This window comes from Triticum aestivum, chromosome 7B (genome assembly GCF_018294505.1).
Source record: "Triticum aestivum cultivar Chinese Spring chromosome 7B, IWGSC CS RefSeq v2.1, whole genome shotgun sequence".
Taxonomy (NCBI): Eukaryota; Viridiplantae; Streptophyta; class Magnoliopsida; order Poales; family Poaceae; genus Triticum; species Triticum aestivum.
In genome coordinates, this window is record NC_057813.1 from 694,555,451 (window position 1) to 694,571,530 (window position 16,080).

At 47.8% G+C, this 16,080-nt stretch overlaps 1 protein-coding gene and 1 pseudogene across 1 annotated transcript; both read left to right on the forward strand.

Moving 5' to 3' along the window:
- Positions 1-1,756: 1,756 nt before the first annotated feature.
- On the forward strand, positions 1,757-3,889 carry LOC123158496 (ricin B-like lectin R40G2; annotated as a pseudogene).
- Positions 3,890-11,827: 7,938 nt separating this feature from the next.
- Positions 11,828-14,567, forward strand: LOC123160039 (beta-glucuronosyltransferase GlcAT14B-like). The gene is made up of 4 exons (XM_044577865.1): positions 11,828-12,513; positions 12,605-12,680; positions 12,778-12,902; positions 13,698-14,567. Exons 1-4 carry the CDS (start codon positions 11,898-11,900, stop codon positions 14,240-14,242), a joined length of 1,362 nt encoding a protein of 453 aa, XP_044433800.1. The 5' UTR covers positions 11,828-11,897; the 3' UTR covers positions 14,243-14,567.
- The last annotated feature ends 1,513 nt before the right edge of the window (positions 14,568-16,080 follow it).

Here is a 16,080-nt window from a genome sequence, read left to right on the forward strand (position 1 = left end):
ACCCCCAAAGTTGATTTCCTTATATAAGAAGTTAACAGAATACAGACAAGATTTTTCCAAGGTCCAGTCAGGCATATCTAAATCACTTGTTGAAGAGAAGTTTCTAACCAAATCCACTAACTCAAACCATCTGGTCAAGGTTTGTTCATCCACGCACCTTCTCATGGTAAGATGAAGATCCACCCCGTCCCACACTTGGGCAATGGAGGCATCTTGTTGCTCACGGATCACAAAAAGATCCCATATCCTAGTTTTAAGAGAGCACTCCCCTACCAAACTATCATGCCAAAAAGACACATTTTCTCCACTCCCGGGAACCCATCTACAAAAGACATTGGCAGCAGCAAAAGCCCAAGTGATACTTTTCTAGAATGGAGAACCATTCCCAGCTCTAGCCCACAATAAATTGGGTTTATCAATGGTATACTAGAAGCACATGAGTTTTTTCCAATCATTGTTCCTATCATCAGAAAATATTTTACTCCAAGAAGCCAACTGTCAGTGTCAAAACCGGCGGATCTCGGGTAGGGGGTCCCGAGCTGTGCGTCTAGGCGGATGGTAACAGGAGACAAGGGACACGATGTTTTACCCAGGTTCGGGCCCTCTTGATGGAGGTAAAACCCTACGTCCTGCTTGATTAATATTGATGATGTGTGTTACAAGAGTAGATCTACCACGAGATCAAGGAGGCTAAACCCTAGAAGCTAGCCTATGGTATGATTGTTGTTCGTCCTATGGACTAAAGCCATCCGGTTTATATAGACACCGGAGAGGGCTAGGGTTACACAAAGTCGGTTACAATGGTAGGAGATCTACATATCCGTATCGCCAAGCTTGCCTTCCACGCCAAGGAAAGTCCCATCCGGACACGGGACGAAGTCTTCAATCTTGTATCTTCATAATCTTGGAGTCCGGCCAACCATGATAGTTCGGCTATCCGGACATCCCCTAGTCCAGGACTCCCTCACCAACAAAGCCATGTTAGAATCTCTAAGTTTGGGAACACTCAACCCACCAAACATTGACTTAGTTAAAGTTAGAGACATTGACTTTTGGATTCAGTTTATGCACCATCTGCTTGGAAACGGAGGTAGTAGAATATAGGATATCATCGGATTACAACAAGACGTAAGCTAGAGAGATACTCCCTCCCTAGTGTCATATATGAGCATTTCGATCACTATTTTAGTGATCTAACCACTCTTATATTTCTTTACAGAGGGACTACCCTTCACGGAGAGGGACTACCCTTTACGGAGAATAGAGGGGACTGCAACACTTGGAAGAAAAGACAAATCTAGCGGTAAACTTGGTTGCCCATCTAATTGTATTAAATTTGATTGCCTTAGTGGCTAAGGCTTTGCCCATTGCAAACAAGAAAGACAAATTTCTTGGCTCGATAAATTTATTAGATTGGTATAATAGATCTAGAGCGTTTAACTGGCTACTTACCTGGTTCCCTCATGCGCCGGCCGCATGTGAGATAAATAATGATGGATGCTCTCCATGTTACCATATTCTCCTAGTTTGGTTGGTTCCCATACGAGGTCGCGTGCGCCACATGTTACATCCATGTTACCATACAGCCTAGCTTGAAAGAGAGAGCTACGTAGATTGGCAGCTTTGTGAAGTTATAAGTCAACCGTACGTGATGACCGCAATTTTGAGAGAGCTGTAGACGGCCGGCCTCCCTCCTCATTGGTTCAATATAAAACCCCAGCATCACTCCTCCCTCCCCATGCGTTGCTCGAGAAGCATGTCTGGTCCGGGGCAAAAAACGTTCAAGATCCTGTGCCGCGCCGACGAGGGGTACTGCGTCACCGTCTGCGGCGGAGACGATGGCGATGCCGCCGTCGTCATGGCGGCAGCAGACCCCGACGACGAGTACCAGGCAAGGCAGCCTACCCTGTTCGTTAGTTAGCTAATTTCCATTCAATTGTAAAGCTCGATCGATGGATCGACGTTTCTAGTATTTCATTTCACGGATCATGCATATGGGCTGTTGCAGCACTGGTACAAGGACATGAGGCGCAGCACGAGGGTGAAGGACGAGGAGGGGTACCCGGCGTTCGCGCTCGTCAACAAGGCCACCGGGCTCGCCATCAAGCACTCGCTCGGCCAGTCCCATCCCGTGAGCACCAACCAAACCAATAATTCAGTGCCGCTCTTGACTGAATTTTCTTGGATCTTTCTATAATTGTTGCCCCTGCCGAACTATCAGTCTGTGCTCAAATCACATGAATCTTTGCAGGTCGATCTGGTGCCGTACGAGTACGACCCAGCGGTAATGGACCTGTCAGTGCTGTGGACGCAGAGCAGGGACGTGGGCGACGGCTTCCGCTGCATCCGCATGGTCAGCAACATCTACCTCAACTTTGACGCCTTCGAGGGCGAGCCGGAGCTTCAGGACGGCACCATCGTCGGGCTGTGGGAGTGGAACGAGGGGGGGAACCAGTGCTGGAAGATCCTGCCGTGGGGCACCCAGGCCGAAGCCGACGGTGACGACGACCAGTATGGCGGGTACCACGGCGGCCAGGACCAGGAGACTACGCGTTTCAGCTACGGCGGAGACGATGCGGCGCCACAGGACCAAGGCCAAGGGTACGACGGTGGCTTGCCTCCTGCGCTGTCTTCCGAGTGCACCGTCCGCATCTTCTGCAGCGCCGGCGGCGATGCGTACAGCGTCACGGCGAGGAACGTTACCGTGTGCCTCGCTCCTACCGACCCCGGCGACGACTTACAGGTGACAACAGATAATCAAAACATCACCATCTCATCGATCTTAATTAATTGGTGACCCGGCTAGTAAATATGAAACGAAATGTGTGTAGCACTGGGTGAAGGACATGCGCCGCAGCACCAGCATCAAGGACGCGGATGGGTACCCTGCGTTCGCCTGGTGAACAAGCTCACCGGCGAAGCCATGAACTCCCTAATTAGGTTTCTGCGACTGCAATACTGCAAACTGAGAATATATACTGTACCTCAGGTTCGGCTTGTGCGCTACGAGAGAGTTTTGGATTTCGTCCGGGAAAAACGAAATTCAGGCCCGGTAGATATGTTAGCCGGCCAAAATTTTAGGCCCTATTTGATTTTTTTGGCCCATTCCAGTGTCCGGCCCAGCCTGGATAACCCTCCCCAGGAAGTAAAAGGCCTGAATAAACTCCTAAACCTAAATGGAACAAATTCCCCACATCTCTTCTAGCGGCGGCGCCTTCCTCGGTCCCGATCCAGATGTGCTCGTGCCGCCGCCTCCTGAGCGCATGGCCTCGGCCACAGGGGGCTAGCTGACCGTTCCATATGCCTCTATCCGGCAGCTTGGTGCAGCAACGAGTGCAAGTATGGCCCTAGCTACGTGCGGCCGGAACGGGACCAGGAGTGAGCAGCGTGATTGGATTTTGCTACAACTGAAGCGAATCATGCGTGCAAGCAATCAATTGGTAGTTGCGATTATGTAAGATCCTTATTTGTTTCCTTTGCTCCAGGATTTCAATTTTTGGTAGAATTTCGGTCGTTTTTCGTCCAAATTTCGTTCTTTTTTCGTTCAAAAATTCAACTTTTAATTCAGTCTTTTCGTCCGGAATTTTCTGAAAAATCCGAAATTACCTAATTTCGCCCATTTCGTCAGGGAACGGTAAAATTTGCAAAACGAAATCCAAATCCTTGCTATGACCCGGAGTTCCTGGACGAGTCGGTGCTGTGGACGGAGAGCGAGCACATTGACGACGGCTTCCGCTGCGTCCGCATGGTGAACAACATCCACCTCAACTTTGACGCCCTCGACGCCGGCGAGGGCCTGGGTGGCGTGCACGACGGCACGACTATCGTCCTCTGGGAGTGGTGTGAAGGAGAGAACCAACGCTGGAAGATCCCTCCCTTGTGTGAGTGAGGGCGTGTTCGGTAGCCCTCCAACTTCTTAACTCCTCAACTCCAGGCGAGAAGTCCAGCCGAACGCTCCAACTCCTGTAGTTACGGGAGAGAAGCTGGCGATTTGCTAGGTGCAAATTTGCGGAAAAGCTCCTTCGCGTTTGCTCGTCGCATCGATCGAATCTGTCAACACACCACGTACATGCAAAGTCCAGTGACCACATGCAAGTGTTCAGACCCACCCATTAAACAACATATAATCTCCCCCCCCCCCCCCCCCATTTTCAGGGAGGGCCCACCGCAATTACCCCATAATCCTTCGTTTAATCATCTAAAAAACGGAAAAAGCCCATTTTAAACCTTGAACTTGTAAAGGTCAGACGAAATGAACCCTCAAGTCGAACCCGGTCGATTGCACCCTGAACTATGCAATTCCGGTCTAAATCAAACCCTGGCATCGTTTGAACCGGGATTCGTCTGATGGGCCGGCCCGCTGGAGTATTTTTTTCGTTCAAGAACAAAAAATCCGAATGGCGTGCACATAGCTCCCCGCTGAACCAGCCCGCTTTAGTTTTTTTTTCGTTTAAAAAAATGAGCGCGTGGTGGGGCGCGCACCCAGCTCCCCGCTAAACCAGCCCGCTTTAGTTTATTTTTCGTTCAAAAAAATGACCGCGTGGTGGTGGCTCGAACCGAAGATCATTTGTTGTTGATCGAAGCAACAAACCACAAAAATGACCGCGTGGTGGTGGCTCGAACCGAAGATCATTTGTTGTTGATCGAAGCAACAAACCACAAGGACACCACTTGCGTTGTGTTCATTTGCTCTCTTTTTCCTCCTTTTAGCCTTTCTTTTTCTTTCTTTTTTCATTTTATTTTTCATTTTCTGTTTTTTCTTAAATTCGTGAACCGGCCCATTTGGAGCTATTGAATACTAGGCGCGCAAAAAAAAATTCTGGAAAAGTTCTATGGGAGCGACTCGAACTCGCGACCTCAAACTAGTGAGTTCAACTGATAGATTCACGACACGAAACATTATGCTTCAAACATCTTTTGAACATTTGAGAATATTATGCACTGAACATTTTGGAAAAACTATAAATATATGTGTTGAACAATTTTTGAATATGCATTGAGCATTTGTATTATGTGATAAACATTTTTTAAAACAAATATGAATATATGCATCGATTGTTTTTTGAAAATACGAATTGAACATTTTTGTAATATATGTTGAACTATTTTCGAATAAACATTGAACATTCATGGACGTTTGTGATAAACATCTTTTTTCATGGACGTTTTCAAATCCATGAACATTTTGTTCAAAATTCGTAAAAAAATCTTTTTAAATTCTGGTTCACAAGGTTATTTTTTTCGTTTGCTATTTCCTAGTAAAACGGCCACGGGTTTTATATAGTTTAAAAAACTCGAGCTTTTAAAAAATTAGAAATTTACGGGATTAAAAAATAGTATGCACATTTGGAAAAAGGTTCGTCAATTTCAAAAGAAATCATGATTTTTTTAAAAGGAAACTAAAAAATAAAATAAAAACAAAGACAAAACGAAACGAAAGAAAAAGGGAGTAAGTTACCACAACGTATGTAGTGTCCCTGGTGGTTAGTAGTGTCGTTCCAACCACCAGCATCGGTCTCTATTTCGAGCCACAGCGTGCGCTTCTTTTTGTTTTCTAAAAAAATAGCGGGCCGGGCCAGTAGGCTGTAGTCCCCTTTGCATTTTTTTTATTTCTAAAAAAATTAAAGCGGGCCGGCCCAGCGGGAGCAGGGGTGAGCGCAGCAGCGGCCTCAGCGAATTCCCACCGATCCCGGTCATCCAAACAACCCGAAGGTTCAATTTAGACCGGGATTGCATAGTTTAGGGTGCAATCGACCGGGATTTCGATTTGAGGGTTTGTTTCGTCGAGCGTCTACAAGTTTAGAGTTTAAAATTGACTTTTTCCTCTAAAAAACTGTCGGCCACTTTCCAAATCGGGAATACCCGGCCGGTCGGAAATAGCGCGTCGGGACGAGCGCGCACGCCACCGAGGGTGCCACCGCGAAGTGAAATCGCTGATACCGGTTCGATCGAGCGTCCCTCGTTTCCCCAGCCGCTGCCATCCCCTGACTAGCTACACCCGACCAGGCCTATGGCCCAGTCCATATTTCCACAGTGTTTTGCATTGACAGCTTGCTTCAGACGGGCCACATGGGGGCAATTTTATGGGCTCCAGCTCGCTCCCTCGCGCGAGCGAGAAGCCACCACGCCGAACGGATCACTCGCTCCGGGATCCCTCGAGAGAACCTGGCGCTAGATTTCCGGCGCAGGAGTTGCGGATTTTTGGGCACGGAGGGCTACAGAACAGGCCCTAAATATGCATGGAAGTCGGCCACGGCCAGGGGCAGCTTCATTATCCGCCACCGTTGTGTTTCTCGGTAGTCCCACAGGATTTTTCATGTGTGTTTTCTCATGTGGTGGATCACTAGCTAGGCACATCTATTTTCGTGTGTCCGTTGATTAATCTGTATCTTGTATTTCCAACAAGTAATAATTAATCTTCTTAAAAAAGATCTTCTTCCCTTTTGGTGTCAAGGACACAAAATTAAATCGCCCACCAAATAGTCACCATAGCTGCAATATAGCTGCCTCGGGGCCGGGAGCCAGGCCGCGACGCTAGGGACGATGCGAAATCCTCCACAAATTCCTAAACAACTCCAAAATCAGCGCACACACACACACAAAACACTAGAAATCATCACTTTCCTCCTCCCCAAGAAAACACTCCCAGACTTAGGTTTCCTTCTCCCTTAGGCACCCCTGCCGTCCGCCACGGCTCCGATGGCTTTTGGGACATGGAGGTGGGATGGACTACCCCCCCCCCCCCCCCCGGCGCAGGTCGGTGCGACCCCGCTATCCTTCTTGTTAGGTTTAGAAGTTTAGTGTCTTGATTGGGCCTTTGTGGCGGCGACGATGTCCCTCTGTAGGAATACTGTCTCCCATGTTCGATCCTAGTTCAGATGGTGTGTCTAGCATTGTTGAAGGATGTATGGAGGTGTGTCTCCGTCTGATCTCGTGTGATTATGTTGATGTTGGTCTTAGGTGGGTGTGTTTGGATGTAGTCTTCGTTCGTGTATCTACATGTTTGATCCTTTCGATCTACGACTCTATTCATCAACGATGGTTGCTGCTCTGGTGCGCTGGTCCTGCTGGGTTTAAGCACGATGACATCCCTACTTTTTACTACAACAAGATTTGCGTGAGTGCTTGTAGTTGTCACTAGATTGTCCATGGACCTGGTTGCAATTTTTGTTACCTCTCGTGTTCTCTGCATTGCTATGGTTTATTGTGAACAATTGGGAAGTTTCTTCCAGGTCATCAACTGTGGGGGTTTCATCTTTCGCTTTGAGCTCACCTTCCTAGTCGTCGACTTCTTCATCATCTTCCTTGGTCACCCACACCATGGGCGCCTGCTACTAGCTTCTGGTAGTCTGTCAACATAGCATGTGATGCAGGTCAAACCTTAGGGCATGTGGTTGGTGTTGCGCTAACGTATGGCTAATCCACTCACATGTGTGACAGGAGAGCACTCGAGTGCTTGGGGGGGGGGGGGGGGGGGCTAAAGAGAAAACATGGATGCTTGGGGTCGGCTAATTACTACACTTTCTTGTATTTAAGATCATATAGTAATTTTTTCTTTATTTTTTATATCAAGGCTCGGGAGGCCACACCCCCCCCCCCCCAAGGATACACATAGCTCCGCCATTGGAGCCGCGTGGTGCCCCATCTTGCGTCATTTATCGCAACCTAACCTACCATTGCCCCACACATCCCTTGTCTGGTTGTTCGTGGACCAGCCCCTCCACGTGACTCATTGTTCCACTGCTTACCGCATGTCCATCGGCCCACGGCCTCCCCTGCTCGTGCTCCTACGTCTCTATATCCTCGTTGCCCCCTCACCCACCACTACGACTCCGCCCTTCTCCCCTTGAGCTGTACTGCAAGAATCTCAACGTGTCCACAAGTAATCTAGAAATAACTATGAAGCCTAGTATTACACCCCAACAGTTCAAAATTTATAGTTTCTCTCGTGTGATCATTTCCTCCTTCTTTGCATATTCTCTACATAGTTCGGGTCGCTGTTCACGACACCCTTGGGCTATCCACTTAGTAAATATTCTCTCATGAACAACCAGCCGTTCTAAATAATCTGCGTAGCTCAGTGCTGGAACACCTTACAATTAGCACGTTTCTTCGGAATTGATCTGTGCATTATAATTACTTCATGGGCATCATATTTTAGAGGATCTAACCAACCCTCAAGTTTTTTCCTAAAGGGCTAAACAAAATGTTGCCAATTGTCCAAAATGCCCTTCTCAAGCCCAAGAAAATTTGAATAGAGCCTCATATTTATTAAATGAACCATCCCTATTTTTTAATGTTAAAAATGACTTAATTTGGGTTAAACCCCAAACTCTAGTTAAAATCGTATTTCTATTAAAAGGATATTTTTGGAATATTTGAACTAAGAAACTTTCACAAGGTTATCTAGTTGCGGCTAATTAAGCTACTAACTACCTAATTAGTTAAGAGTATTTTCATCCAAAATCCTTCTCAGTTCCTTGCCTTGGTCACCGTGCCCCCAGAAATACACCTTACATAAAGGAACGGAGGGAGTAGTACCACCTCCCTGCACGTGTAGCACTTGCACCTGCTCTGTCGCTTCCTTCTCAACCGCCCAGGAGAGACGATTCAGCGGGCGAGCAATTGCTGCTTTTCTTGCCGGCGAGTCTGTCGTCTCCCTATCCCTCCGCTCGTCGGTCCGGCGTTGGCGGGAGGGTGGGGGAGCCTGGTTCCTTTTGTCCGGTCTATAGATAGGTATAGGAATAGGATAGGTATGTTAGGTGACTGTGCTCGGTCGGTGCCAATGTCACCACCGCGAATAAAGTTTTCCAGGCCACCATCTCAACATCGTTCTTCAACGGCATTGAGGTGTTCGAGCAAGTTCCTTGAGACGGCAATGAAGATCTTGCGCAGGTTCTTGTTTCTTCGGCTTTGTCTGCATTGTGCCTCTTGTGTCGTCGTGGATACAGAAGTTTGTGTCTTGGCATTGGCCGATGCTGTAGCCGGTCTTGTTCAAGGGATGGTCCACAGGGAGATTTGGAGATGGAAGATGGTTGCCGGTTCCGGAGTTATAGGTGGTGTTGCCACTCGAGATCTTCAAGACCGCAATCCAAGATGTGTGGAGTATCTCTGCAATGGATGACCCACATGGACATCTATGTCACCACTTGTGGCGGCCTTTGTTCAAAGGCTCATAATGCAGCTTGGTTGCTATAGTGCTATGTTAGATCTTCGCAAGTTGGAGGCTTGTGCTCTCCTCCGGTGAACGCTTCAGCGACGACAGCAGCTGGATTCTTTGGTGATTATGATGTAAATTTCCTTATGTGTTGTCTCTCCGGAGTGTTCCAGAGAGAAGCCATTTTTTTGTATGTTGCTGCTATTATGAATTATTACTTGGTTGTTCTACTCGGAAAAAAAATTCACTCGCACTTGCTTATATACCTAGCACTCCCGCCTCAGCCAAGCGTGGGAGCGCGGTTGTCACTCCGGCTACGGAGGCTAAAAAGTTGCTATGTGGGGTTGTCAGTTGTGGTTTGCGGTTAAACAGGCAGGAGATGCCTCCTCCTTTGTGAAAGAAATAGGTAAATGTTGCGCAAGCCAGAGATGTCTCCTCCTTTTCGAAAGAAAGAGCCCATCAAACTAATGTGGTTTGCGGTTTTAAAAAATATTCTTTTGAAGTTTAATTTTTGCAAAATTCACTCACATTTTAAAATCCTTATATATCAACTATTTGCAAACTAAATTAAAATATTTTGATATTTTTGAAATTGATTTTATTTTTCCCTACACAGTACTCCCTCAGTTTGTAATATGCCTCGCATGGGATGGAGGGGGTATGCGTAGGGTAGTGGAGAGAGTATGTTTGTGAAGCAATTCCTCTTATTCCAGTTGCTTCACCCCATGAGTCATTCACCCTCTGTCCCATAATATAATGCACACCCGGCTAGAGGGGGTATGAACATCGAGAACAGTCGATGGCACCACTGCACCAATTGAGAATGGAGGAGGCAATGAAGGGTGGTGATGTGTGGCACAGGAGGCATGATAACATGGATGAGCGGGGATATTGCGATATGCCATGCAGGGACAATCTCGATCCCTTTTCCGTTAGTTTAGCACGACCTTCATTCCTACCATGTGAAAGTGAACCAGAAGTACAAGGAATGGCGGTGGCTGTCGTGCATGCATATTGCGGTTCTTCATGGTTCCCAACCTAACGAATGTGTTATGCTGCCAAAATTTCCGGTGGAAATTAGCCCGACTTGATAAGAAGCATCAACTTGATAAGAAGGAAAAGAAATCACGTTTATCTATGTGAAGTTAGTACCTAGCTAGTTATAAATTTACTATGTGTATTTCGGACAAGTCCCTTTCTCTGAAAGAATGAAACTGAAAGCAGTTTATTGCTGCATGCACGGTGGAGCAGTAGTAATTAATAGCAAAAATGTTTGAGCAAGAACCGGGGTCAACTCAACTAGTGCTCGCTATATATTCCCTGCATCTTGGTGTCTACTAGAGTATTCTTACAATGAGCAAGTCTTGCAGAGCAGCAGTACATATATGTGGTTGATGCATCCTAGCTACATTAGGGCAGAAAATGCTAGCGGCCACTATCTAGGTTAGTACTAACTAGTAGTTTCTCAGTCAGAAGTCAAGTCACGGCAGTACAAGCACTAGAAAAGAGTATTGAGTTTATCATGCAAATTAATGCCAATAAGCAGTTTATTGACATACTAGATGTTGCCGCCTTCTTAATTTTATTTATCAAGAAGAAGAAGAAACAATTTATTTTTCGGTCTGATTATAAGATCATATATACCTCCAATGTATACTAGCTAGCGAAATAGTAATAGATAAGAGGGCATAGATCGATGTCTTTGCATGCGCAGTTAGTCAGTAGTTGTCAAGAATGAGTTGTTTGAAATGAATAAGGAAGCCAACGGTGACGGTGATGGTGACGGTGGACTAGCTAAAGTTGCACTGGCTGGCATATGTGGTGTCGTTTGCCTTCCTTCATCCCTTCCATGTGAAAGTGAAAGTGAAGCAGAGAAATGGATGTGGCTGTTGTGCATGCATCTTGTGGTTCTTCTTGGTTCCCAACCCAACGGAACGAACACGTTATGCTGCCGAAATCTCCGGAGGAAATCTGCCCAACTTGTTGAAATTTTGGCCTTGTTTGTAAGGAGGTGAAAAGTTGAGGGTGCTGGATGCAAATTGTTAGAGACTTGGTTGCAATAAAGATTATATATGTATGTTGTTTGTGCGGACCAAAAAAATAATGAATTATTATTTTCATGGAAAAGGGCGTGTTGGTGTTAATTACTCGCGTGCTTATGCTAACAAGAAGAAAAAACAAGCTGGGAAAACTCATGGGAGAAAACTAGCTGCTGGAGGTGAGAATGATGGTGATGGTCCTCTTAGAAGGTGTATCAGACTTAAAAAGACAAGGAACATAATAGTGTGGAAGATCTTGCGACCCAAAGAGTAGCTGGAAGGGATAATTGTGGTAAGGGATCCCTTTTGTGGTAATGATTCAAAATCCTATACTACTTCTAATTTTCTAACTGGTATGGTAGGAAATGACCTTGATTGGCTCGAAGTGCCCCAAGCGCATCTTCCTGACCAAACAGACCACGTACGTACAACTACTGAAGCACCGACACCGGTGCTTATGCTCGACGTGCCACTGCCCACGATTGCTTGTCCGGTCGACGCTCATCTCAGATTTCTAATTAAGCGCTCATTCATTCCGTGGGGTCAAGTCCTCGGCAAGATAGGGTATTTTATCCGGCGACCGAGCGAGGCACAAGTCCGCCGGTGGTTTGCTTTGTTCGTTGCACATCCACCAGCTACAAAACTTAAACTTATTTGCTAGCAGCTCACCAGCAACAACGTCCCCTGCGTGCTTTGCCGCCATGGTTGCCGCCGGTCTGCCGCACATCAAGCACCAGCCAGCCGAGTCGCAGCCATGCTTTGCCACCATGGACATCGACATCGACACTCCCTCCTCCTCCCCGCGCGGCCGCCCCTCCTCCTGCGCCGGCATCGACCTGCGGTGCCTACTCTCCGTCGTCTTCGGTGGCATCTTCACCGTGTTCCTCCTCGGGGCGTCCCAGGCCGCGCTCCCCTCCGCCTCACTCTTCCTCCAGCGGTACTCCGCAGCCACCCAGCGCCCATCGCCACCGCGCTTCGCCTACCTCGTCTCCGGCTCGAAGGGCGACGCGGCTAGGCTGCGCCGCTGCCTGCTCGCGCTCTACCACCCGCGGAACCGCTACATCCTCCACCTGGACGCGGAGGCGCCGAACTCGGACCGCGCGGAGCTGGCCGCCTTCGTGGCCGCGCACCCGGTCCTCGCCGCGGCCGGCAACGTGCGCGTGGTGGAGAAGGCCAACCTGGTGACCTACCGGGGCATCACCATGGTCACCACCACGCTGCACGCCGCCGCCGCCTTCCTGCACGGCCCTGGCGCCGCGGGCTGGGACTGGTTCATCAACCTCTCCGCCTCTGACTACCCGCTCGTCACGCAGGACGGTCAGTACCATCTCCATTGGCCCACCTTGCATTGCATGGCCATGGCGCAATAGATAAATGCCTCCATTCGTGCTGAATTCTACTGCTGCAGATCTGATGGACGTGTTTTCGCGGCTGCCGCGCGACCTCAACTTCATCGAGCACACGAGCGACATGGGCTGGAAAGCGTACGCGTTCTCGTTACCAAATCTGCGGCTAGCTAGCATTGAAGACGCGAACTGCTGAGTGGTGCGGCATTGACGACGGACGTTGTTGGCATGGCAGGCATGCGAGGGCGAAGCCGTTGGTGGTCGACCCGGGGCTGTACCTCAAGACGAAGCGCGATCTGATGTGGATGAACACCGAGACCCAGAAGCGGGAGCTGCCCACCGCCTTCACGCTCTTCACCGGTACGTATCATTCATGCACGCTGCTCCGGTTGCATTGCATCATCCATCCTTCTTGCTCCCAATTGCTCCTTGGCTGATCCAAGCTCCCAATTGCTCATGAACTTCAATGCTTGCTCGTGCATGATCAATTAATCTATGCAAGAGGACGGCCTTTCCTTCTTCTTCTTCTTCATAAAAAAAAGAATAACAGTTAGGTTCATGCAATTCAGGTTTCAGTTGAAAACACCCGTTCAAATACGTGCAGATCAGTTGCAGGCCACGTCGTCTGTGCGACGCCTAAGCACCATCTCGTTATTATATGCACGATCGAGCTGAGTACGGCAAAGGGCCGTACGTACGTAGTAAGAGAGTAGCCGGCTGTTATCATTTTTCAGTAGTATATGCGTGTGTATATGAGCGCTTGTGTGTGTACTGATGTTCAAAAAATAAACTAATCTGCTCATGCTTCGTAGTGGGAACATGCATGGACGGCACTTCTCCCTCTACGGATCCATAATGTGTTTTTAATTAGTACTGTTAACTAGCATGGTGCCCTGGCGGAGCCAGGACTCAAGCAAGTATACTACTCCCTTTCTGTTCGAAAAGAATGCATATAAATTCGCAAAGTTTCTTTGTAGCTTAGGCTACATGAAACCCTACAAATTAAGTATGATTTGGTTCATCGGAAAATTTTATCAACGACCGGAAATATGAAACTAGTATAATTAAATGAAATATAGCAAAATATATTGCGATATTATTATCAATGTACTATTATTGTAGCTATTGATAGTTTTTGTCTGATATAATAACCAGGTTCTGCTTGGACGGTGTTGTCGCGGCCATTCGTGGAGTACGTGATCTCGGGGTGGGACAACCTCCCGCGCACCCTGCTCCTCTACTATGGCAACTTCGTCTCCTCCCCGGAGGGCTACTTCCAAACGGTAGCCTGCAACGCCAACGAGTTCCGGAACACCACCGTGAACCACGACATGCACTACATCTCCTGGGGTGAACCCCTGGGGCAACACCCAGAGCTCATCAACGCCACTCATTGGGGCAGGATGCTCGGCAGTGACGCCCCCTTCGCACGCAAGTTTGGTCGAGACGCCAACGATGTGGTTCTCGCTAGAATCGACGAGGAACTCCTGGCGCGGCAGCCCGACATGCTCATCCCAGGCGGCTGGTGCATGGGAAATGTTGGTTCTGGCATCGGCGATGATCATTGCTCGGCCGTCGGGGATGCGACACTCCTGCATCCTGGCCTTGGAGCTGCACGGCTGCAGCGGCTCGTCGAGTCGCTCCTGTCGGAGGACAACTTCAGGCCTAAACAATGTAAGATAGTGGAGCACAACAATTGAGCTGCTACTGCTACTGCCGGCGGTGCTCCATTTTCTCCGTTTTGGAAGAGCGAGACATCTCTTCATGGAATTTGATCACTTGTTCTTAGGTTGGGATCACTTGATCAGTGTCTTCTCCTCTTTAGCTACTATTGGAGCCCAGCAGTTGAGAATCGAGATATAGAGGCAGGGTCCGTTTGGTTTGTGCCTAGGATTGCCCTCTCAAAAAATTGCTTGCCAAAACTTTGGTTGAGCTTTTGCTTGCAAACGGATTCGTCAACTTTGGATAGAAGAAGGCAGTGTCTAAGTAACAGCCTTCGGATTTTTTTATTTTGTTTGGGCCATTTTTTTCTACCAGTTCCATGAAGACACGTGTTTGTGCCGAGTACTCGGAACAACAACAAAAACATCTATTTTCATTCTGGGTTCCGGTCGAATTTGTGTAACAATTGTGCGCCGGCTGTCCCTTACGGCCCCGCTGACAAACCCGTTAACGTGCAAAACACACAGACCCCGTGGCTCTTCCTGGGCTTCCTGCTTGTGGGCAGTCTAGCTTGCAAAATCACCACCCACCCCCTGTGTTGCGATCTTCCTTCCACCTTGCCGATCCTCCCATCCTGGTCTTCTTTTACCAAGTAAAAACACAAAGCGCACTGCACACCGGCGGCTAGTGGGAAAGAACGAAAGCCCTCCTGCGTTCTCAACCGACACCATCGTTTGCTCATGACACGCAAACACCCTCCATCTCGGTGTATATTACATTATGGGACAGGGTGAAGCAATTGGTAATACTAAGAAGACGTACCTGTTGGAGTAACACTTTAAGATCAAACATTATCATACCCTAATCTCGTGATAAGAACACCTTTCATTAGAGCGGAAGCATGAGAACTTACGGATGTGTATGAGCAAAGTACAGTGCCTGCTTGATGCAGGCATGATGTAGACCATGGCATTTTGAAGACGATCAGCAGAAGCGGTGCCGCGGGCACTGCCCTCGTGGCGGCCGGCGAAGGACATCGGTCTTCCAGCCCCTTAGCACCTCTTTAGGATGGGGCAGTTAGGTCGATAGGCAGTGTTTGTTGGTCATGATACGTGCTATCTCCTTGTTTTTTATATCAGGTGCTGGGGTTGGGGACCGGGTCCACAACAGTTGGTTTAGAGGCCTCCGATCAAGGCTCCTACGTGAAAAGGTATTGGGTCAAACCCCCTTCTCTCGGTTTGTTACCAGAGATCAAATTCCAACATTCTCCCCCTTGATCGTAAGGTTATCAAACATTATAAACCCACTCGTAATAGAAATAACATACCAAAGTAAGGTGTCACAGTGACCTATCAAATGCTACTGGACCTCAATACTTATAGTATATCATTCTATCTAGAAATGGAAAACATATAACTTTCTGGGAGTTGGATTATTCAACGGTCCTAATTTCCAGGATCAACAAGACTTCCCACCAACCCATGCTAGCAACATAATCGTACAATTGGGTGGTAAGTCTTTGATAAACGGATCCGTAAAACATTTAGACGTACTCATACGCTCAACTTCAATAGCTTGATCCTGGATTCTATCTTTCACAACATGAAACATATTGTCAATGGTTTTGGCAACGCCATTTGACTTGTTGTTACTCGCATAGAGAACTGCACGCTCATAATCGCAGTAAGTGGCTTAGAGATGCTGTCTACCACTCTTAACTCGGGAATAAAACTTCTTGACATACAACCTGCCCAATAGCCTCTTGACATGCCACATAAGTAAGTGCATTATTTCTAATGCCATCAGTGTCATTATAGAGCTTTTCCACGATATAGCTCCAGGTGCGAAAGTGAGGATGTAACATAACGTGGAAACT

Excerpts from the sequence above, each read along its gene's own strand:
- LOC123160039 (XM_044577865.1), top strand. The coding sequence starts at position 11,898 with ATGGTTGCCGCCGGTCTGCCGCACATCAAGCACCAGCCAGCCGAGTCG. Across the intron at positions 12,681-12,777 it reads AGCGACATGGGCTGGAAAGC|GCATGCGAGGGCGAAGCCGT; the intron begins GTACGCGTTCTC and ends TTGGCATGGCAG. Across the intron at positions 12,903-13,697 it reads CGCCTTCACGCTCTTCACCG|GTTCTGCTTGGACGGTGTTG; the intron begins GTACGTATCATT and ends TATAATAACCAG.